The following is a 24566-nucleotide window of genomic DNA, read 5'->3' as shown; positions in this document are numbered from 1 at the left end:
TTAAATTTAACAAATATTACAGGAAAGATTTTAACAGGAAGCACAGGCTATTTGAGGTAACAGAATGCAGCTATATGCAAATATGGGTGTTTAGAATTTGTTTCCCAGTAGATGGCTCCTGTGTGGCACTGGCACCGACCACTACACCAAACAGAGCCATGGGTGGTACTGTGCCTGGGGCCCTGGATTGCCTTAATCTGGCCTTGCTCGCAAATTTATAGATAGGTGGTTCCAGGACCGGGACGACCGGGAGAATGCAAGGGTCTGCCTGGAGATTTGGGTGTGGTGAAGTGCTTTCTGTCTCTTTCCCCTGAAGGATGTGGGGTTCCCCAAGTAGGAGTCTCTCTCTTCCCCTCCCCCCAGATTTTCCCGTCCCTGGAGATTGAGGGTTGTTAGACATGGTCTCTGCGTGGTGGACTCTCTCGATCTCTCCCAATCTAGGAGTATTTTTTTGAGGGGGAAGGATGGAATGTCTGTCTCTCCTCTGGCAGATGCGAGGATGAGGAGCTTCTCTCCCTACCTCCTCCCCGGAAGATTTTAGCAGGCTATCTCCGCCTCCACCCCACTCCACCCCACCCCAGTTCCCGCGCAGGCGGGAGCTCCTGGCTGACTGGGTGTCCCTGTGCCCCGCTCCCGTGTCCCGGGCCGGGGAATGTGGCGGCCGGGTGACGCTCCTCCCTGTGCCCGCTGGGGGGCGCCTGCTGCCTGGCGGCTCAGGCGGCGCTTGGCTGAGGACTAAGCCAGCGCGGGTTTCCCACAGGCAGCAGCCCCGGCCCGCTGCAGCGGCTCAGGCTGACTGAGCATGGGGGAGCAGCTGCCGCCGCTGCTCTCCGGCTGCCCGTGCACCGCGCCCGCCGGCCGCTCCGCCCCGGGGCTCTGCCCTTTGTCAGCCTGAAGGACGCCCGCACCGTGTGGAGCCGGGCGGGGAGGGGGCGATGATCCCCGCGTGCTGGGGGCTCTGAAGCAGTCGGGCTCCGCTGCGTGCATCTTGCGGTGGCTCCTGCGGCCGGTGCTTCTCCTGCTTCCCCCCGCCCTCGGGTTGCAGCTCAGCCCGGCCGCCGGGGAGCGGAGCCTGATCTCTGCCAACCTGCCGCTGCGGGCTGATCGCAGCCCTGCTGCTAGGCTCCAACTTTTATTTCTTGTTCGGGGGGGAGGGGGCGCCTCCTGCCCAGCCTCCCCCACCCTGTGCTTTGCCGCTGCCGCCGCTGCCGTGTTTTGCATGGATGCACCATGGCCACGCTGGTCTGCAGGGTGCAGTTCTTAGATGACACCGACCCCTTCAATAGCACCAACTTCCCCGAGCCCACCCGGCCCCCTCTCTACACCTTCAGGGAGGACATCGCGCTCATCACCCAGCTGGCCGGGGTGCACCGCCTGCTCCGAGCCCCGCATAAGGTACAGGGGTGGGGGCGGTGTTAGAAACCATCCCTACCCTGTGGGGGGTGGCGTGGGTTGGTACAGAGAAACCTACCCCATAGTGTTGGGGGGAGGGAGGGGAGACTTAGAAACTATCCCTACACTGGTGGGGGTGGGGGTAAGCTATTCAGCGTTGGGGAGGGAAAGGGGCACTTTGAAAGTACCCCTCCATTGTTGCGGGTCCTTGGTGGGGAAGTAAGGAACTGGGGCGAGAGGGGATCAGTAGCACAAATACTCAGACCAGCTGTAGATGGGATCAGAGGCATGGTCAGTGCTGCTGCTGTCACAGTTGCTAGTGGTGGAACATGTGCTGATTTTAGTGCTGTTGCACATTAGGCAGAAGTAGGGGGTTATTTTGTGTTTTTGTATGGCTGGAGAGGGAGACTTAGGTATTTTTAGAGCAGTAGTTTTCAATCTGTGGTCCATAGACCCCTGAGGGTCCACAGACTATGACTCAGGGGTCTGCGAAAGGTTGTTGTTACCATAGAACCTTCGACCTGTAGTCTGCGGACCATTGGGGGTCCTCAGATTATGTCTTAGATCTCCAAACGGGTCCGCACCTCCATTTGAAATTTTTTAGGGGCCCACAAATGAAAAAAGATTGAAAATCACTGTACTAGAGGGAACTCAGAGCAGGTCTACGCTGCCGCTTAAGTCGATCTTACTTAACTGTGGAAAAGACAGCCCCCTGAGCGATGCAAGTTACAGCGACCTAAGTGTTGTCCACACCGGCGCTATGTCAGCAGGAGACACTCTCCCGCAACATAGCTTCCCCCTCTCATGGAGGTGGAGTTATCATGCCGACAGGAGAGAGCATCTTCACCAGTGATGCTACAGTGGCGCAGCTGCATCGGTGCAGCTGTGTCAATATAGCGCTTCTAGCGTAGACCTGCCCTAAGTCTACGTTCAGAAAGAAGGGATTGTGCGGCAGGACTCAGGTAGAGGCTCAGCTAGTGTCCGGTGTCCTCATTATAGAATAGTATAGTATTCTACGTTGATACCCCAAACACTGCAGTGATGCAATTGTTATGTGACTCTTCCTGTCAAATAGTGTAGCATAAGGATAGATGGAGCAGTTATTGCCCAAACTTGTGATGGAAGTGAAGAGCAGTACAGACCCCTTATGTGTCAGAGGAATACAGGTATCCTGTGGAAAGGAGCGTTGAATCCTGACTGTGTACGAGAAGAGTTTTTCAAATCGGAAACACAGAAGATGAAAAAAATACGGATCTGTGCCTAGTAACCTGTCATTTTTGTACTCAACAGGACTGTAACTGAGTGATATTTTCATCCTAAATCAAATTTGCCTTCTGCCTGATTTAGGAATATCCCTTAACTTCGCTTGATTTAGGAATATCCCTAAACTTCACCAGTTTAGGAAAAGATACCCCAGACCTCACCACCATCATTATCCTTAGTGTCGAGAAATGAGATGTTTTAGAATAACTGGCCTACAAAAATAAATAATTTCTTTGTGATTATGTATTTAAATGTGTAGGCTAAAGGAGAGATTTTCAAAGGCACAAATGGGATTAAGGCACCTAACTCCTATTGAAAATCAATGGAAGTTGAATGCCTAATTTTCCTGTGTGCCTTTGAAAATCTCCTCCTAAATGGATAGAACACAAAGTATACCTAATATTTTAAATTAGTTTTATTCTCCACATTATACATAAAGTCACCTTAAAACTTTTTAAGAAGTGCAGGGGAAGATGTTTGAGAACTGGTGGTGGTGGACTTTGATAGCAATGTTGTTTTCTCATGTGAGTGTATCAAAGAGTTCACTCTTAATAAGTAATCCCTTGACAGAAATAAATTGTGTGTTGTAAGTGAATGGAATGGGTATCAGTCAGTCTCAGCATGGGTCTGCCTGGGACAGCATGCATTTACATCTTTATAAGTGAACATGTTTATGAAAGAATGTGTTCGTGTCTTCATGAATCGTCAGGTCAGAGTATTGTACCTTCATGAGATGTCACTTTTCATTTCCAAAAATATCAACAGGGCAGGCATGGCTGATGCATTAGTTGTAACCGTTGTATTTTGGAAGCCTTGAAAACAGGCCAAATCTGTAACAAATCTGACATGTCTGCCCCTTGTTAGTAACCTCTTCAGAGTATCATGGGATTTTGAGAAACCATTTATTGTTTAGGAAGGTTGGCTAAGAGCATGTTCATGCAGAGCAGGGTTTAAGCTATTGCTGTTGTGAGGTTTTATGAGCTAAACAGTTGCAGTCAGGGCTTTGTTAAAAATAGCTGTAAGTCTGCTGTCCTTGGAACTATTGATACTGTAGCTCTTCAGAAGGGTGAGTATTGAGTATGCCACTAATGCAAATCCCAACCTTTGTGAAAACTTATGTACCTCTTATATATTTACTTTAATGTATCTGTTGATAAATGTCACTCTCTTCACTTATGGTCACACACACAGGCCTGGTTTTGGAATTCTAGGCAATACCACAGTTGGTTGTTATGAAATACTTTCTTTTATTATTTTCTACCTTGTTATTTAATAATCCTTCTAGCCTGTGAATTAACTCAGCAAAGACGTCAGAGGAAAAATAACAACTGGTATGTGTTTTTGTGAAGAAAGCAAAATAGGAAAAGACCATTTTATCCATTCTTTCATGAAGTGGGAGGGAAATAGTCTCTTAACATCATTTGTTGTGTTATGGCCTGCACTCAGGAGCTTGCTGGAGGATGGAAAAAAGCTGTGTGTGCTCTTAGCTTTAAGGATGTAAAAAGACCAATAAAAAATAGTTCAAAGAAAACCTCTTTCAGCAGAAGTTTTACATTTGTAGAACATTTTCTTGCCAAGGTTACAGAAACTCTGTAGAGGACAGAGCTCTGCATAATGCACAAAAAATGTAGGTGCACTGGGTCATATTCTGTTTCTACAACTCAGGGTCAGATTCAGATACTTTAGTCACATTGAGTAGTACATTATTCTGTGAGTAGTCCCATTTGGGATTACTTGTGGAGTAAAATAGTGTGAGTAAGGGCCAAATTCTGATACCTAATTGTGTAGAGCAGTGGACTGGGAGATGGTACTTAAAGGTTCTATATCTGACTTTACTGTTGACTTGCCGTAAGCAGCCTATTTTTCAAAAGTGGCCACTGAGGTTGGGTGATTTTTGTTTATTTGGAAAGCCCAATTTGATATCACTTGGGTCACAATGAGATTACTTGGAGCAACAGCAGCTCCCATTGACTTCAGTTTGAATTGCTTGTTTAGCACTTCTAAAAATCAGGCCCATAATGACTCAAACTTGACTCCCAAAAATTGAAGCACTCAAAATCAGGGGCACTTCTGAACATTGACTTTCTTCCCCACATCTGTTTACCCATTTGAAAAATGGAGATAATACATTTCTCGCAGGGGTTTTATGAGATTTAACTGATTAAAGAAGACATGGGCATTTTGGGTGGAAAATATGAAACACCATAGTTGCTGTACAAACACGTATTAAAATATAGGCCCTGTCCAAAAGACCCTATAATGTGAGGTCCTGAGTCCGCAAACACCTCATGCATCTGCTAATTTTATTCATGTGAGTAGTCCCATTGAACTCAGCAGTATGAGAACCTACTTCCAGTACATTATAGTTATGTCTCCTGGCATGCTCTTAGCTACTTACTAAAGAATTAATCAGACTGGTTTATTCTCTCCAGGTATTTCTGCACTTTAGTTTTTTCCTCCTGTTTGTTTGCTATCTCTCCAATAATTTGTGTCATCAGTAAATTTGATCATGGTTCAATATACGCCTCTTCTATGTGGCTTGAAACTCTGGCCTCACCAAAGGCTCGTAAGCAAAAAAGCTGTCATGGAATAAGAAGGAAGGCTCTCTCATGGGTCAGTAACTGGTTAAAAGAGAGGAAATAAATGGTAGGAGTAAACGTTCAGTTTTCAGAATGGAGAGAGGGATCTGTACTGGGACCAGTGCTGTTCAACGTACTCATAAATGATCTGGAAAAAGGGGTAAACAGTGAGGTGGCAAAATTTGCAGATGATACAAAATTACTCAAGATAGTTAAGTCCAAAGCACACTGTGAAGAACTACAGAAGGATCTCACAAAACCGGGCGAGTGGGCAACAAAATGGCGGATGAAATTCAGTGTTGATAACTGCAAAGTAATGCACATTGGAAAACATAATCCCAACTATACATACAAAACGATGGGGTCTAAATTAAATGTGAGTGCTCAAGAAAGAGATTTTGGAATCATTGTGAATAGTTCTCTGAAAACATCCGCTCAGTGTGCAGCAGCAGTCAAAAACTAACAGAATATTAAGAACCATTAGGAAAGGGATAGATAATAAGAGAAAATATCTTACTGCCACTATATAAATTCATGGTATGCCCACACCTCAAATGCTGCGTGCAGTTCTGCTCGTCCATCTCAAAAACAGATATATTAGAATTCGAAAAGGTGCAGAAAAGAGTAACAATGATTAAGAGTATGGACCAGCTTCCATGTGAGGAGCGATTAAAAGGACTGGGACATTTTAGCTTGGAAAGAGGTAACTAAGGGGGATATGATACACATCTATAAAATCATGAATGATATGAAGAAAGTGAATGTGTTATTTACCCCTTCACATAACACAAGAACCAGGGATTACCCAATTAAATTAATAAACAGCAGGTTTAAAACAAACAAAAGGAAGTACTTCTTCGCACAGCGCTCTGTCAACCTGTGGAACTCATTGCCAGGGGATGTTGTGAAGACCAAAAGTATAACTGGGTTCAAAAAATAATTAGATAATTTCATGGAGCATTAGTCCATCAATGACTCTTAGCCAAGATGGTCAGGGATACACCACCATGCTGTGGGTGTCCTAAGCCTCTAACTGCCAAAAAACTGGGAGTGGACGATGGGATGGATCACTTGATAATTCTGTTCTGGTCGTTCCCTCTGAAGCGCCTGGTATTGGCCACTGTTGGAAGACAGGATACTGGGCTAGTCTGATCCAGTATGGTTGTTCTTATGTAAGAGAGACATTGAGAATGTCTCTCTAATCCAGTAGTTAGGCACTCATCTGGGAGATCCCTGTTCAAATCCCTTCTCATCGTCGGGCAGAGGGGGAAGTTGCACCGGGAGACTCCCACATGCCGGGTGAGTACACTAACCACTGGGCTGAAGATTATAAGTGAGATGTCCTCCCTCCCCTGGCCATTTGTGTGGAGTTAGGTGCGTTCACAGGATGCCTACCAGAATGGCCATCCCTAGTGGGGGTGCAGGGCACGGGGTGAAAGTGAAGGATTCGTCTTTTCTGGGAACGACCGTGGCAGCCAATTGCAGCGGCCCATGGGGCCCCCAAAGTGCGGGGCCTGGAGCAGGGGGTCCCAGGGCAGAAGTGACGGATTCGTCTCTTCTGGGACCGACCTCGCCAGCCAATCACACCAGCCTGCGGGGCCCCCCAAAGCGTGGGGCCCGGAGTGGTTGCGCCGATTCGCCCTACCCCAGGGACGTCTCTGCCTACCAGATTGGGCCCAGCAGGCAAGGTAGATAGGGCAATGTTGGTGTCTACATGGTTTGAGGATCCTTTTGGGACTTAGACATGAAATAGGTGTGTGGATATTATCTGTATATATACCTTATTCTCTGCATTAGCAATGCAATGCCTGTCTTTTTGTGGCACCTCTTTGTCTGGCCAGATACAGCAATGTGCTTTTATTTCAAAGAATCCTTCCTGAAATGCAGGCCTTTTATTTTCAACAACAATTTCTCTTCAGAAATGTTTACATAAAGTTCTGAATTTGAGTATCAGCCCTTAGATCAAGTAGAAGAAAAGAAGGCTGCCTGGTAATGTTGGACTTTGGAAGTGCTCCATCAGAATGAGGTATGAACCTTTCATTTACTTTTAAAATGTGCAAGTGAAATTAGTGCTCATGGACTTTAATCAGACACAGTATAGGTAGGTGATGTGCATGTCCATCTGCACACTTCTGCTAATGTTCCCCAATTCTGACCAGCACCATTTACCTGCAAGTTTACCATGTTGCTTTGGGAAGGTAGGACCCCCATTTTGGTTAGTTAAATCTGTCTGTCTGTTTTATTCTGCTGCCCGTCACCATAGTATCTTGAGTGCCTTCCACATAAAACCAGTAGCAATAGCAAAGTCCAGTGGCACTTCTCTCTTTTTGAAGTCAAAAGTCTGCTTGGAGTAGGGCTGTGTGGGTGTTTTTTTTTTGTTTTTGGTTGTTTGTTTTTTGTTTTATTTTTGTTTGGTAGAGATTAGGGGGTAGAAAGGAGGTTTATTTTGTGAGTGTCACTTATGGTGGAAAGACTGACAAAGAGGAAGGCTTTGAATCCTTTCCTAAAGACTGGAATTAACTTGATCTCCTCTGGAAGATTGTTCCATAGTCAGAGTCCCTCAACTGAGAGCTTTATCCCCAGCTCTTGCATGCTTTGTCCTGGGCTTTGTGGTCTGTCAAGTCACAGAGAAGTGCAGCTGTCATGGTGGTTCGTAGGTTGAAATTTGGTCTTTGATACAGCTGGGGCTTGATCCTTTAATTACTTTGAAAATTAATGCTCCAGTGGACTAATGGTCCATTTAGTTCAGTATTCTGTCTCTGATGAGTACAAAATGTTTCATATTATGCCTTGAAATGTAACATTTTATCTCCTGAAGCTTGTTTTTATTTTATCTAATGTAACTACAGATGCTCTTATTATTCATGTAAATTCTAAGCCTTTTTTTTAAACCTGCTGAGCTCTTGGCCTTCACATTTTGTGACAATGAGTTTCACAGATTAATGATGTGTATTTGTTTCCTTTCATCAATTTTAAATTTGACACCTTTAATTTGATTGAATGTTCCCTTGTCCTCTAAAAGGGATGGAGCTCCTGGTTTGCCGTCCCTAATCATTTACTATGTTATATACTGCTAAATAAACCATAATGCCACATTGGGCTTGATCCAATTCTCACTGAAGTCATTAGAAAGACTCCATTTGACTTCAGTAGGTGTTGGATTGTGCCCTTATGACTTCTAATCATGATGTAATGCAGTGGTTTTGTAAGGAAGGTTAGTAGCAAAATCCTCATTTTAATCAGATTTGTGAATAAATCAAGCAGGATTTACTTCTAGATTGACATGGTTAAAATTTTTCTTTTTTAAAAAAAATCTGCATATTCTACAATTTGATCCCAAAGAAAAAGCTAGATCAGTTATATTCTGGTTGACCTAGACCCTTAGAAATGTAAATCTCTTGGTTTTATGAGTTGACCTTTTAGAAAATTACATACCTACTTAAGCCAGGAGCTTAGAGTTTTCTGAATATGTTTTGTCTCTGTCTGTAATATTAACTAGAGACAGGTCCAAGCTGGACCTCTAGATCCATACCTCCCTCTTCCACATTTCCCTGAATCTTGGGAAAATTCAGATGTGGATCTAAATTTGTGGCTCAGGTCCAACTCTAATAATGTTCTTTGAATCTAATTTGGTACTGTGGATTTGTTGGTTTTGAATTGCTTTAAGTTACTTGATACCTCTGACTTGCTGACCTAAAGTCATTTAGGCGAGTGGCTGTATATATATAGCCAATGTCAGGTGGCATTTTTTTTTAGTGATCTATCTTACTTATTCATTTAATTACAACATGCTATATTTTACCTTATTCTGTGTCTTCATTTGCCACTGTACATTTTGGTGTTACAGCAGCTCCTTATGAAGTATATTACTGTGAAATATGTATGAAAGTACAGTTATTTTCAATTCAATTTTCTGTCCAAATGATGAAGATAATAATAATTAATAACTAATAATACAATAAAAATTGTATTAGTGTGTGTATACAGAACTCAAAGATAAATTGATCCAAACTCCCACCCCTTGCCTCGTACAACACTTTTGCAACATTTGGGGAGGCAAGAATTCACCCAGGAGCCATGCCAGTGTTCAAATCTTTTCCAACACATTTATCAGGATAGACAGAACCACCCTGTCACTGAAAGGAGCAGCTAATCCAAGTATAATGAAATGAATCCAATATGCTTACTTAACAAAGGGACTCTTACCTTCCTTAGTAAACAAATAGTCCAAACTGCCCCTCCAGGCTCAACCACTCAGTCCCAGATTAGGGCTCCTCTTTCCCATTGGACAATGGTTGTGTCTTGCCTGCAGTGCAGTTTGTAGTGGCCACACTCCCAGGTTGCTCCCTTGGCCTGTTTCCCAGCCTTGAGCTCATGCTCAGGGCCTGCTGTATCCCTACAACAGGAGCAGCATGGGCCCGCTCTTCTCAGGCGGCATCCCCATACTCTAATGGGAGGAGAACTGGCAGCAGGAAGTCAGGGCTAACCAGTCAGGGCACTTGAGGCCTTCACAGCCTGCTGCTGACATGTGGAGTGATGGGGCTCCCTTCAGTATATAGAAATATAGACACAATGTATCATAAAGGCAGAGTACTGTACAGTGAAAAAAGCTCAAATACTGCAACTAAAGAAGTTAAGGAATTGGTGTGACATGTGAGTAACTATTGTAGTATTAAAGTAAACAACAAAACAAACACTGTGCTAATAAAATAAATTACTATCATAGTAAAATTAGAGTTGGGTAAACACATCCTTCCTTAGTCTTTTTTTTTTAAACCCACACAAAAGTAGGACCAGAACTTCAAACTTTTTGATTTTGTTTACTGTTAGTAAGAAATATGTTATAGCGGCCAAAAAGTTGGGAGCATCTGGTCCTACTCAGACATTGGGCTCCCTGCTCCTTCCAGGGAAGAGAAGAATTTTGATTCCCCTATGCATGAGGCAAAAAAGATTCTGGTCCTTCTTCCTCAGCTGTCCCATCCTCCAATGGTGTTTGTAAGGAGGAAGAGAGACTGAAGATCCTTGGCTTATCCTTTCCTCCAGGAGGAGGGGAGTGAAGATACTGGCACTATAAACCCCTTTCTTTTTATATTGAAGTCCTCTGTAGGGAAGGGTCCCCATTTCCCCTCTGTCTTCTTCTAGGCAGATTTCCTTCTGACTTCAAGAGTGGGTAGCAAGGAGCCCCACTGCCCCTGCCAGTCCAAAGAGAGGATTTTTTTTTTGAGTCTGGACAAGCTACTCACTGTTAGGCAACAGGAAGACCAGGGAAGCACACTTCCCTGTCTTGCTGCTCTGTTTCTTTAAGCACTATGGAATAGAGACACACAGTACACTGAACTTAAGAAACCCTGCTTGGAACACTGGGGCAGAAAGTTGCTGCTCAAGGTTTCCCCTGAGCCCACTTGTATTATGAAGTGTCCTGGCTTAAAGGAAAATTGATCCTGTGAAACTAAATTGATACCTTTCTTAATGAGACTACAATTTTGATTGATTAAGGTAATAGTGTTGATGTAAAATACTTAGACTTCTGTAAGGTGTTTGACATGATATTGCGTGATATTTTGATTAAAAAACTAGAACGATACAAAATTAATAGTGTTGTCAAGCAATTAAAATTAATCATGATTAATCGTGTGATTAAAAAGATTCATTGTGATTAATCACACGATTAATCGCACTGTTAAACAATAATAGAATACCCTTTATTTAAATATTTTTGGATGTTTTCTACATTTTCAAATATAATGATTTCAGTTACAACACAGAATACAAAATGTACAGTGCTCACTTGATATTTATTTTTTATTACAAATATTTGCACTGTAAAAAACAAAAGATATAGTATATTTCGTTTCACCTAATACAAGTACTGTAGTGCAATCTCTTTATAATGAAAGTTGAACTTACAAATGTAGAATTATGTACAAAAAATAACTGCATTCAAAAATAAAACAATGTAAGACTTTAGAACCTACAAGTCCACTCAGTCCTACTTCAGCTAATCGCTCAGGCAAACAAGTTTCATTACAATTTGCAGGAGGTACAATTTGCAGGAGGTAATGCTGCCCACATCTTGTTTACGTCACCTGAAAGTGAGAAAAGGCATTCACATGGCACTGTTGTAGCCGGCATCGCAAGATATTTATATGCTAGATGCACTAAAGATTCATATGTCCCTTCATGCTTCAGCCACCATTCCAGAAGACATGCGTCCATGATGATGATGGGTTCTTCTTTATAACGATCCAAAGCAGAGCAGACCGACGCATGTTCATTTTCATCATCTGATTCAGATGCCACCAGCAAAAGGTTGATTTTCTTTTTTGGTGGTTTGGATTCTGTAGTTTCCGCATCGGAATGTTGCTCTTTTAAGACATCTGAAAGCAATCTCCACACCTCGTCCTTCTCAGATTTTGGAAGGCACTTCACATGCTTAAACCTTGGGTTGAGTGCTGTATCTATCCTTAGAAATCTTACATTGGTGCCTTCTTTGCGTTTTGTCAAATCTCCTGTGAAAGTACTCTTAAAACAAAGATGTGCTAGGTCATCATGCGAGACTGCTATAACATGAAATATATAGCAGAATACAGGCAAAAACAGAACAGGAGACATACAGTTCTCCCTTAAGGAGTTCAGTCACAAATTTAATTAACACATTCTTTTTTTAACGAGCATCATCAGCATGGAAGCATGTGCTCTGGAATGGTTGCCGAAGCATGAAGGGGCATACAAATGTTTAGCATATCTGGCACATAAATACCTTGCAATGCCGGCTACAAAAGTGTCATGCAAATGCCTATTCTCACTTTCTGGTGACATTGCAAATAAGAAGAAGGCAGTATTATCTCCTGAAAATGTAAACAAACGTGTTTGTCTTAGAGATTGACTGAACAAGAAGTAGGACTGAATGGACTTGTAGGCTCTGAAGTTTTACATTGTTTTGTTTTTGAGTGCAGTTAGGTAACAAAAAAAATTCTACATTCTTAAGTTGCATTTTCATGATAGAGATTGCACAACAGTGCTTATATGAGGTGAATTGAAAAATACTATTTCTTTTATCATTTTTACAGTGCAAATATTTGTAATAAAAATAGTAATATGAAGTGAGCACTGTGGACTGTATTCTGTGTTGTAATAGAAATCAATATATTTGAAAATGTAGAAAAATACTGAATAAATTTAAATTGGTGTTCTATTGTTTAACAGTGTGATTAATCGTGATTAATTTTTTAATCACAGTTAATTTTTTTGAGTTAATTGCGTGAGTTAACTGTGATTAATTGACAGCCCTAAAATTAATGTGGCACACATTAAATTGATTAAAAACTGAGTAACTTATACGTCTCAAAATGTAATTATAAATATGGAATAATTATCGAGTGGATGTGTATCTAGTAAAGTCCCACAGGGATCAGTTCTTGGTCCTACACTATTTAACATTTTTATTAATAACCTGGAAGAAAACATAAAATCATGGCTGATATAGTTTGCAGATGACCCCAAAATTGGGGAAGTGGTAAATAATGAAGAGGATAGTTCACTGGTACAGGCTGATCTGGATAAGTTGGTAAGCAGGGCGCAAGCAAACAATATGCATTTTAATATGGCTAAATGTATACATCTAGGAACAAAAAATGTAGGCCATACTTACAGGATGAGGGACTTTATCCCAGGAAGCATTGATTCTAAAGGGATTTGGTATTGTGGTGAATTATCAGCTGACCATGAATTTCCATTGCAATGCTGTGGCCAGAAGGGCTAATACAATCGTTGGATTCATTAAAAGGGTATCTCAGGAAGGAGTAGGGAGAGCTTTATACCTCTGTTTTTGGCATGGCTGCAACTGCTGCTGGAATACTGTATCCAGTTCTGGTGTCTGCAGTTCAAGAAGGATGTTGATAAATTGGAGACGGTTCAGAGAAGAGCCATGAGAATGATTAAAGGATTAGAAAACATGCCTTAAAATGATAGACTCAAGAGGCTTAATCTCTATTAGTTTAACAAAGAAAAGGATAAGGATAACTTGATCACTGTTTATAAGTACCTACAAGAGAAACAAATATTTGATAATAGGCTCTTCAGTCTAGGAGAAAGGTGTAATATGATCCAATGGCTGGAAGTGGAAGCTAGACAAATTCAGACTGGAAATAAGGTGTAATTTTTCAACACTGGAGGTAATTAACAATTTACCAAGAGTTGTTTTGGATTCTGAATCTCTGGCAATTTTTAAATCAAGATTTGATTTTGTTCTAAAATATATTCTCTAGGGATTATTCTGGGGAAGTTCTGTGGGCTGTGTTATACAGGAGGTCAAACTAGATCACTACTGTCCCTTCTGGCTTTGGAATCTATGCATCTGTGAAAGAGTTTGTACACTGAGACTGTCAGATGTGTGTTTTTTGGTTCTGCTACTGCTGGATATGGGGGCAGGTAGGTCATCTCTCTCTTCCTCAAGAGGCAATTTTTGGATTGGTCAGTGGGCCAACAGCCTGGACATAGCCTGCCACCTGCAAAAAATGATAGTGAGGATGGTAGTTGCTGCCCTCTTGAAACTGTTAGTGGTAATGTTGGGGGCAGAACCTGTTGAGGCAGACGGATATGGTCTGGGACTGATGCAGTGCTTGAATTTTCATTGCCCTTCCCATAGGAAGAATAAGAGAGGGGGAAGGAAGCGTTACCCTTCTTGTAATGGTGACCAGGAGATCAGGGCTGGCAGGGGAATTGGGCATAAGTATCTGCAACATCTGCAATTTTTTTCCAAGTGTTCTGGATTTCACAGAACTAAAGCCATTTTGTGATACACAGTACTTTTGCAAAGTAAATCCAGAAACTTGCAAAATCTCAAATGGCAAGAGATTCACCCATCCTTAACCACAAACAACATGAGATTGGTATCCTGGCAATGGCTGTGTTTGTTTTAATTTTCAGAGAAGGGTGTTTACGTTAAATTGAAGAGAGATATCACATTTTATCAGTTGTCCATTTCTCTGCACTGCAGCCTTCTTTACCTATTTTATAACAATGCCATGCTGAAAATGAAATTGCAGTCACTGAAGTTGATCTGGATACTGGTATGGTTACTGGCTATTGGTATAAAATGAGAGCAGAATCTGGCCCTAACAGTGAATTTAAAAAACAAAATCAAAACTGAGTTACATCAAGGATCTGTATGGAGAATGTCAGCGTGAGTGAAATTAAAGAGATGCTAAATGGGAAAGCTGTTAGGGGGTATTCATTTTAAGGCCATGTGGGCCTCAAAGATCAGAGATCCCAGCAATATAAATTAAAAATGAGCATTGAATGCTAGGGCTTACTATGATCCATTTAATGCAAATTAGATGTGGCCTTCAAGATGTTTGCAAGCTGTAGACATCAGTTACAGAAAGTTTGGTTTGTTTGTTCTAAGGCCTAAAAATGCAGGCAGCATCCCTTTAAGTGCACAAATAGCAGTCCTACTCTTGGAAAGATCTTTTAACACATTGGTACAGACAGCCATCAATTACTATATCCGTCCCTTGTATCTCAGTGTGCCACATGTTTCAAAAATTTCCCAATTGGGAAGGTTGAAATCATTTAAAATCCCAATCCTGTTATCCTTTCATGCATTGTCTCATAATATCACATTTCTTTCTTTTGCTGTGGGGCTATGTGGCATATCTTCATTATTAGCTCTTTTGGCTTTCACTCTGTATTATTCTGCAGTTGGCAATTTTAGTTTCTTAAAGTCTATGTAAGGTTTTATATTCCCTCCCCATTTTCTTCTTGGAATATAACTGAATATTTTAAATTAACTGCCAGGAATAAGCTTCAGTAATTCCCCGTACGTTATCATTTTTTTTGATTGTACATGCTTCCTGTACTGTAATTTATTGATGCTTCTCTCAAGTAGGCAGTCATTAGTTTAATTGTTAATAAGCCTTTAGAGTCCTTGCAGATCCTGGCTTTAAGAAGGGTGAAACCAAGGGCAAAGCCCACCAGTTTTTAAAAGCAGTGTTAAATTCTCAAATTGGGGGCCATCTATCCATATGCAGTACCTGTCAATTCATTCTGATACAAACATAAAATGAGTCAGTAATCAAGATAAGGGAGTTGACAGTAAAGAAGCAGCTAGTCTGCACAGTTATAATTCCTGCAGTCTGTTTTCAAAACTAAATTTATGTATCACCTTTCATCCAGATGCTTCTAAAAGTGCTTTCAGAAAAATTACTCTGCACTCAGTAAGCCGGAGCAGACCAGAGAATGAATAGGACTCAGAATCACAGTTCCCCCTGTGCTTTCCCCCTTGGTCTGGGGAGGGAGAAAGGTACCTAAATACCTTTGAGGATCTGGGCCTAAGTCCCAGATGAAGTAGATGTCTATATGCCTTTCAGGATCCAGGGCTAAATCTCTTCATATCTTTTTGTGAAGCAATTTATTCCTACCTCTGCATGACCAGAATAGGGGGGTTGAGTCAGGTCTCCTCTCCCTCCCCTCCCATTTGTTTTCAGGGAAGAATATCAGGTGAGTTGCCCCTGGCTCTACCTACTGCAACCAAAGTCCGAAGCTATGCAGGGCTCAGCAAGAGAGCAAAGGGAGTTCTTGCTTCCTCTTGTTCTCCCATCTGGCCAAGCCAAGTAACTGATTTTATTATATTTTTAAGGGTATGTCTACACTGCAATAAAAGACCCACAGCTGGCCCAGGTCAGCTGACTCAGGTTCATGAGGCTCAGATGGAGTGCAATAAAATTGCAGTGTAGACATTTGGGCTTTGGCTGCGAGACCGCATGAGGCGGGGAGGGTCCCAGAGCCTGGTCTGCAGCCTGAGCCCAAATGTCTACACTGCAATTTTATAGCCCCTCAGCTTGAGCCCCGCGAGTCTGTGTCAGCTGAGCTGATGCAGGTGTGCTTGTGCTGAGGTCTTTTGTCACAGAGTGTAGACATACCCTAAGTGTTGTACACAATTTGCTCACCATTTAAATGCTTGTATGATTATGTGACATCTGTTGAAAAGTCCACAGAAACACTACGTAGCCCTTTAGGATTGGAATGGAAGAGTATCATAAGGGGAACTGAGGTTGGCAGAACATAATTACACATGCTGGAATTTGACCAAGCTCCGTTTACACTCCAGTTCTTTTGAAAAGTGCCATGAGATTTTCAGTGACCACAAGTGATCAAGACTTGGGGTTGTACATCTTATTTGAAAGACCGCACCATTTTAGCCTCTAACACTATGCAAGGATATTGGTTCTGTACTGACTTGGAGGAAAGAGTGCCACCTATTGAATCACCATCACCGCATCCTACAACACCTGGATTGCATTACATTCACATTAACTTTATATTATATTACACTTTATTAATAACATCGCCAGGAATGTTGTTGAATGTTCTTAGTGAAGGAACAGGGTTGGGCAAAAGTAGCAGTAAGTTCTCAAGTGGGCCCAGCTACCCAGAAACATCTGCTACTATCGGCTTGAAAAATTATTAAGCTGGAGATGACTATGAGACTTAAAGTTCAACTATCTGCATGTCATCAGCTTAACACAATTTTAAAGTAAAAAATGCGCTTCAGTTTCCCATTCCAACGATTAAAAAAAATAAGTTAATTCTGTCGTTACCGGCTTTTAAAAAGTGCTTTGAAACACCCCTAGGCTTTTTCTAACTTCACTAAGATGACTTGCCTCTATTGTACCACTGACTGGCCCTCAGATTGCTCTGAGTGGGTGTTTATTTTAATTCTAGAGTCTTGAGCAACAGCTGATTTTGATCTTGGGTGTCTGTCATTGCTAAACAGGGATAAGGCAGTAATATTAAAGTAATCACTTAGTCACATCATTCATCATCGTTTTACGTGTCAGTGTTTAATAAGATTAGAGTAGCAATGACTGAACAAGTACCTTCATCTCCTTGTGGTCATACTTTTGAAATATATTCAAGGCGGAGGTGTATGTCTATTTTAAGACCGGGACAAATCGGACTCAAATTATATTGTTTGTGATGAGTTAAAGATAGGTTATTTACCTCTCAAAGACAAGAAAAACCTCCACATGAAAAGAAAAGAAAAGTTCCAAAATCAAATGAGATACACATGCTTATATCTGTTATTGAATGGGAATTTAGGCTGAAACTTAGATTATATTTTTAAGGTACAAATAAATATCATGAACTGCACCTTAGGGATGCCATGCCTACATACAAAATTTGTATCGCTTTAACTATACTGGTATAGTTAAAATAATGCAACTCCCTCTAGTGGGGGAGGTTTAGGTTGGATATTAGGAAAAACTTTTTCACTAGGAGGGTGGTGAAACACTGGAATGCGTTACCTAGGGAGGTGGTGGAATCTCCTTCCTTAGATATTTTTAAGGTCAGGCTTGACAAAGCCCTGGCTGGGATGATTTAGTTGGGGATTGGTCCTGCTTTGAGCAGGGGGTTGGACTAGATGACCTCCTGAGGTCCCTTCCAACCCTGATATTCTATGATTCTATGATTTGGAGCCAGTTATACCAGTATAAAATGTGCTTATAGCCATATAGCTTATTTTTGAATGGGAAGGGGAATAAGTTAGACCAGTATAACTATACGCAGGTGAGCTTGTACCAGTATAACTTTATCAGTAAAAAAAAAATCACAGTCCTCACTGACATTGTCCGAGTTCAAAAACTGTGTGTAGACCAGGCCTTAGAATTTTAAGATCTTTCTTCAAGGGTCTGAGGCAGTGATGTATAGCTTGTGGCCTGGGGTCTGCTTCTGGGTTTCAAGTCTCTAGCTTGCAGCCCTCAACAACAAGAGCATGAAGAAGAAAATTTGTTTTTTGACTATGAATTGAAAAAAATGTGCTAAAGCCTCCACCCAGCAATTTTAAAACTGAAGTAGTTGAACCAGCTTCATTGCTACAGGGGAGCGGTTGGGGACATCACCTTTCCAACTTACTCTGGCTGATTCCCCTTCAGTGGCAGGAGATGCTGTGGTGTGAGCCAGGCGAGCACTGAGCAGTTGTTGTCTCGTCCCTGGTGCAGCTGCTCAGCAATTCCCTTGTGGGCCACCTGGTGCATTCAGGGGAAAGAAAAGAGTAGTTGTGGCTACTCCACTGCCTGCTTCCTTACGAGCTTAGGGAAAGCAGGATAGATGCCTGAGTTTAGGAAAGAATCCAACAAAAGATGTCTCCCTTTCCTCACAGAGCCACCCACTGCAGCCCAGGAGACTGAAAAAGAGGAGAAGCTGAGAACCAGCAACCCGTTACAGCTCCTGATTCTCTGTTGCAGGCCTGGGGCAAGTTAGAGTAGACTTGTGCCAGCTGGAAGTGGTCATTTTGGTGGCCATATGCCCACTGAGGGTAGCTGGAAAGCAGCACACTGCAGCCATTTCTTTCCCCCACCCCTGAGATTCCTTTCTGCACTAATGGCTGTGGGAGGAAACGTAGGAGCAGGCTGCCCCAGCTTTTCACCAGCTGGGAACTCCCTTGTGCCAGGGAGACATGAGGGTGGTTTCCACTCCATTTGTGTTGCCTGAGTGACACATAGAGAGTACAACGGGGCAGAGAATCATCCACAAAGCATTGATTGTGGCCCTGTGACCTTTTAGAAAATGTTCTGCTCTTGAAGTAAAAAAAAGTTGAACATCGCTGGTGAAAAGAGACTCTGAACACGAAGAAATTGACGACATGTTATTCTAAGTGAAAAATCAAAACTATTACTTTTACACCCTCAGTTTATTACCATGTTACAGCAGCTGTCCTGGTAGCATGGCTTCTGGCTCCACACAGGAAGGGATTCTCTTCTCCACATCCACAGGACTGAGAGGAAGAGGGCTTGAAAAATTTGCAAGCCTCAAGCTCCTTTCACCTGAGGGAATGTAGTCAGGAAAAATTCACAAAACTGCTGAGTTTTCCTCCCATTTGTTAGCCCTCTCCTCCAGGTTTGTTCCTGTGAGCTTTGACTTTAGCAAAACTTTTGATAGGATCTCCCCCAGTATTCTTGCCAGCAAGTTAAAAAAGTATGGATTGGATGAATAGACTATAAGGTGGACAGAAAGCGTCTAGATTGTCGGGCTCAATGGGTAGTGATCAATGGCTTGGTGTCTAGTTGGGAGCCGATATCAAGCGGAGTGCCCCAGGGGTTGGTTTTGTTCAACCTTCAGCAAGTTCGCAGATGACACTAAGCTGGGGGGAGAGGTAGATACACTGGAGGGTAGCGATAGGGTCCAGAGTGACCTAGACAAATTGGAGGATTGGGCCAAAAGAAATCTGATGAGGTTCAACAAGGACAAATGCAGAGTCCTGCACTTAGGAAGGAAGAATCCCATGCACTGCTACAGGCTGGGGATTGACTGCCTTAGCAGCAGTTCTTCAGAAAAGGACCTGGGGATTACAGTGGACGAGAAGCTGGATATGAGTCGGCAGTGTGTGTTGCCAAGAAGGCCAATAGCATATTGGGCTGTATTAGTAGACCTTCATTGCCAGCAGATCGAGGGAAGTGATTATTCCCCTCTACTTGGCACTGGTGAGGCCACACCTGGAGTATTGTGTCCAGTTTTGGTCCCCCCACTACAAAAGGGATGTGGACAAATTGGAGAGAGTCTAGCGGAGGGCAATGAAAATGATTAGAGGGCACATGACTTATGAGGAGCGGCTGAGGGAACTGTGGTTATTTAGTCTACAGAAGAGAAAAGTAAGAGGAGATTTGATAGCAGCCTTCAACTACCTGAAGGGGGGTTCCAAAGAGGATGGAGCTCGGCTGTTCTCAGTGGTGGCAGATGTTCGAACAAGGAGCAATGGTTTCAAGTTGCAGTGGGGGAGGTCTAGGTTGGATATTAGGAAACACTGTTTCACTAGGAGGGTGCTGAAGCACCAGAATGGGTTACCTAGGGAGGTGGTGAAATCTCCATCCTTAGAGGTTTTTAAGGCCTGGCTTGACAAAGCCCTGGCAGGGATGATTTAGTGGGTGTCGGTCCTGCTTTGAGCAGGGGATTGGACTAGATGACCTCCTGAGGACTCTTCCAACCCTAATATTCTATGATTCTATGATTCTACAATTTGGTGCTCTTGTGTGGAATTAGAAAAGAGCTGGCAATTATAGCTTTATTGGTAGATCAGCTTTTTTTCAAACCGTGTACACTGTATATTAGGAAAAGAAAAAGAAACAAGAAAGGCACTCAGACAAAAATATTCATGAGAGAAAGAGGGCATAATTAAAATATGCTCTGCACTTTTCAGTCTCTGTTTCCTCATTTCCTTCTCACTTGTTTTCAGATACAATAATATATCAGGCTACTAATTAAAGGACAAGAATCAAATTTCTTTTACTAATGCAAAAGACCCATAACTCTCCAGTGATCACAACTGAGGTATGCTGTCTTTACTCTCAAGTGAAAAACAGCGGAAATGAAAGATTTGGTGTTCTATTTCAGCCAGACAGGATTGAGTTAACCTGCTTAAATATTCTAAATGATGCATAAATCATAACAATAATTGCCTTTTGCAAGTCAAGGGCTCATTTTTTTTACAATATCAAGTTTTACGTTTATATTCTTATAAAGTCTGTTTTGTTTTTTTGTTATAATGTCTAGTTTTACATTTATTTCCACCCGTTTCCTCACATTGGAGTGGGAGAATGGGCCGTGCTCAGGTATAATTATTGAAGTGCATGTCTATAAACTTAGTGCATTTAATTTTTATTATTTGAATGTCCTGTAGATGCTAACTGGATATTGCTTAGGTGGAAAGTGCAGTTACTGTTCTATCAAACTAACAAAACAGTTTAACAGCTCATCTGTTACGTTTCAGACATTGCGCTTTGTTGTTTTGTTTGCTCTCTTGCCATGGTTTTCTAGATTCTGCCTTTTATCTGGCCATTTTATTTTCTATCAGAAAGTTTCTCTTCCTGTGTTTAGATTGCATCCTGGATAATGAGGGCAACAGAAGCTGTTGTTTCTAAGGCAGGTGAAGGTCATGCAGGAGAGAGAAAATTCCTGAGGTTTAGGGAGAGGAGGGTGCAGAGCAACGAGGCCTAAGCTTGCTTTGTGTGTTTGGATGCTGCTGTCGTTAGGTTTCTTCTCTCCCCATAGTCTTGATGAACTCTTTCTGGGCTTTTGAAAGAGGGAAAAAAAATCCACACTGATGAACATAAAGTCATATTAGGCTCCAGCTGAGATGACCCATTCAGTTTTTTAAACTTTGAACACTTTGAGTAGTTATAGTTTTTCCTATTGTGATTTTAAGGAATGCTTCTGATGTTTTATTCAGTTTACCACAGTGGAGTAGTCAACACACACAAAAGTGCTTTATGAAGAATAACAAGCCAAAGTCAGCAGAGTTTTCTTTGGGCTGATGAAAGTTGTATTGTTCCGTTGCATTGTTCCAAGATGCAGATGTTGTCATCCTTCCATGCCAATGTCTCTCTCCTGGTAAACAAGTCGCATACACCTTGGTTTGCATGTCTGGTGAACTCAGAAGTCCTTCGAACATTTCTCTTGTTTTGTTTGTTTGTTTGTTTTTGTGGTTTAAGCTCATTTTTGTGAACAACAAATAAACTTCTACTATGTGAGTAAATCATCTGTGCATGAATGGGAGGTTAGACCTCTTAAGGGGCAGGAGAATCTACAGTACTTCATTTGCCAGTTTTCAGAACAAAGGTATAGACTGATCAGCTGAAAGAAGGAAATTACCTATTTAATTTAAAAAAAAGAAGAATTGAAAGAGACTGGAGACTTGGGAGGTTGGTAATGAGATACAGAGCCATTCTACTGAAGTTTATTGGTCAAATTCCAGCTCCACTTCTCGTAACTGAAAGTCATTACAATTTGATGACTGGTTGATGATATAAGTAAAGTGAGTAGATGGTCTCAAACAATTTCCTAGTCGATAAGTGCCCACATCACAGTGTTGCCAGTCTCTCACTTTCATTGTGAGTCTGACAATATTTACTGTGTTTCTTAAAGCCCAAGCTCCTGGGGTCGTGTGATTAACCTCAGCTTCACAGAAGGAAAGTTGAAAACATGACCCCTAAAGGCCCAAGGATAGAAACACAAATAAAAAGATCCCAACATTGTAAAAATCTCACCCAATTTCATGATTTTGGAGGTGGCCGAGTCACAATGTTTTGATGTTTGGGGCTGGCAATACTGAAAAAGCATTCTTAGCACCACCACCACCACCACAACTAGCTCTTGTCGGTAGTCTCAGCAGAGAGGTTAAGGTTTGGCTGGGCATGGAGACTGAATTACCCTCTTGCCTTTAGGAGTAGTCATTGCAGGGGAAGATCGAAGCTGGAGCAGTCTGAAGAAGTCTGCTGTGCCCCTGCCTATGCTGTACCTGCTCAGTAGGTAAAAGGAAGACCTCAGTCTGTAGGTCTGCCAGTCTCGACACCTTTCATGAGCATTAAAATCTCGTTAAAAGGACTTGAAATAAAAGTGCTAGTGAACTATCAATCAACAGGAAAGAAACAAGAGGATTGCACACTGTTTATTAACAAGTTTATTTGCATAGAGATAGCTGTCTTTGACATGTTATTTTTGTTCGCAGTGTGGATTGCAAGATTGCAGTATACAATCACATTTTCTGAACATGTTTCAACATGTAATTGCATTGGCCTATATACAGTAACTTGGCTGCCTTGTAGCTTTAATCCTAGCCATTGTAAGAGTGCTGACTGAATCACAGGATAAAAATAGCCTTTACTCAGACATGCTGTATGCTTTCAGTTGCTCTCTCCTTTGACAAGATGTTGGTAACATGACATAATTAAAGGTTGACAAAAGTAGTAAGGAGAATGTCTTTCTGTGATTATTATGCACACAGAAATAAAGGCTAACTTGATGAAATTTGACTAATATAGTTACATTTCAAATCAGTGTTCCTCTTTTTGTTAAATTCTTTATTAGTTTTGGTTGTCTGATGAAACAGTGTTCTTGCCTCAGAATAGTTCTTTTGATTCATATTGATTCTGTTTGAAAGACACTGCTGATAGTTGGTGGGATTTAAGAGTAATTATTGTTACATGTGACTTCAGTGACAAAAAGTAGGATTAAAAAATTCAATTCAATGTAAGTGGAGTTATAGGGTATGGACTACACTGCAAGTAAAAACCCACCGCAGGCCTGTGCCAGCTGTCTTGGACTTGTGGGTTTCGGGCTAGGGGGCTGTTTAAATATGATGTAGATGTTTGGGCTCTGGCAGGAGCCTGGGCTGTAGGACCCTGCAAGGTGGGAGAGTCCCAGACCCTGAGTCCGAAGTCTACACCCCAAATAAACAGCCCCAGAGCCTGAATCCTGCGAGCCTGAATCAGCTGGCATGGGCCAGCTGTGGGTTTTTAATTGCAGTGTGGACATATCCATAGACTCATCTCCCTTGTATAGTTGTAGCTGGTGGCTATTTCTTCTTCAAATAGCAGAATTATGGTAAACTATCCTGTCCTTACAAGATATGAGCAGGTAACTTGTAGTCTGCTAATGTTATCCTTACAAGTCTCAGAGGAGACAGTAATGTAGGTATAACAAGATATATTAATTTTGCAGTATTGTGTTCTTTGTCCACCAGATGAAATCTTTTGAAATACAAATAGTGGTCTGACGGCTTGTCTACACGTGTGTGTGTGCGTGTGGGGGGGTTAAACAGGATTAAGTCGAGTTAAACCAGTTGGAAAATGCTTGCATGTGCACAACGCAATTTGTTATAGTGCACTAACTCCATACTTATCCGGAACTCTGCAGTCCTCTTTCAAAGTGAACTAAGTTTACTGCAAATTGAGTTAGTTTGGTCTGTTGTTCATGCTGCACACTACTCTGGCAGTCCTTCAGCTGTTATCCCATTCTGCTTTGTCAGCAACAGTTAGTGACCTGTCTCTTTACCTGTGAGTCCTCCACAGCTCTGGTGTCAACTTATCCAGATGTCCCCTCCCGCATTTAAAAACTGGCACCGGGCCAGAATTTGCCCATTTGCTCCTGGATTCAAATATATCAGCATTGATGCAATATTACTCCAGAAGCCGAACAACATGCCTCAGGCAACTTCTGGAGCCATGCTGAGACCCTGGATCTCATTGCCATCTGGGGAGAAGCATTGGGGCAGAACGCTCTTGTGGCCAGCCACCGTAATAAGGATCTTTTTGCATACATTGCTAAGCAGATGTCTGCGAGGGGCCACAACAGGGATGTGGATAGTACAGTATAGAGAGAAAACACTCAGGAAAATGTACATTCAAACCAGAAATGCCAAGAAAAGGTCCAGCAGTGGAAATGTGACCTGTCCATATTTTTGAGGAGCTGGGCTGGCTAACCTGGGGGCGGGGGGAATGGAAGAAACAGTATGAATTGTTTGTATACCTCTGTCAAGGTTCCTTCCCCACTCTGAAC

General features: G+C 42.1%; 1 protein-coding gene across 5 annotated transcripts in view; it reads left to right on the top strand.

Moving 5' to 3' along the window:
- Positions 1 to 770: 770 nt before the first annotated feature.
- The window catches only part of FHOD3 (formin homology 2 domain containing 3), a 611741-nt gene continuing 587945 nt past the window's right edge, over positions 771 to 24566 (top strand). For 2 of the 5 annotated variants that reach the window (XM_037889933.2, XM_037889931.2), the window contains exon 1: positions 778 to 1395. In XM_037889933.2, coding sequence (XP_037745861.1) covers positions 1231 to 1395 — 165 coding nt within the window. In that variant the 5' untranslated portion in view covers positions 778 to 1230. Of the gene's footprint in view, positions 1396 to 24566 lie in introns of all 5 variants that reach the window. The other 3 variants (XM_043540433.1, XM_043540432.1, XM_037889932.2) reach the window with 3 other exon arrangements.

This window comes from Chelonia mydas, chromosome 2, assembly GCF_015237465.2.
Source record: "Chelonia mydas isolate rCheMyd1 chromosome 2, rCheMyd1.pri.v2, whole genome shotgun sequence".
Classification (NCBI taxonomy): domain Eukaryota; kingdom Metazoa; phylum Chordata; order Testudines; family Cheloniidae; genus Chelonia; species Chelonia mydas.
The sequence above is the reverse complement of the archived record's forward strand: the minus strand, read 5'-3'. Positions and strand labels throughout refer to the sequence as shown.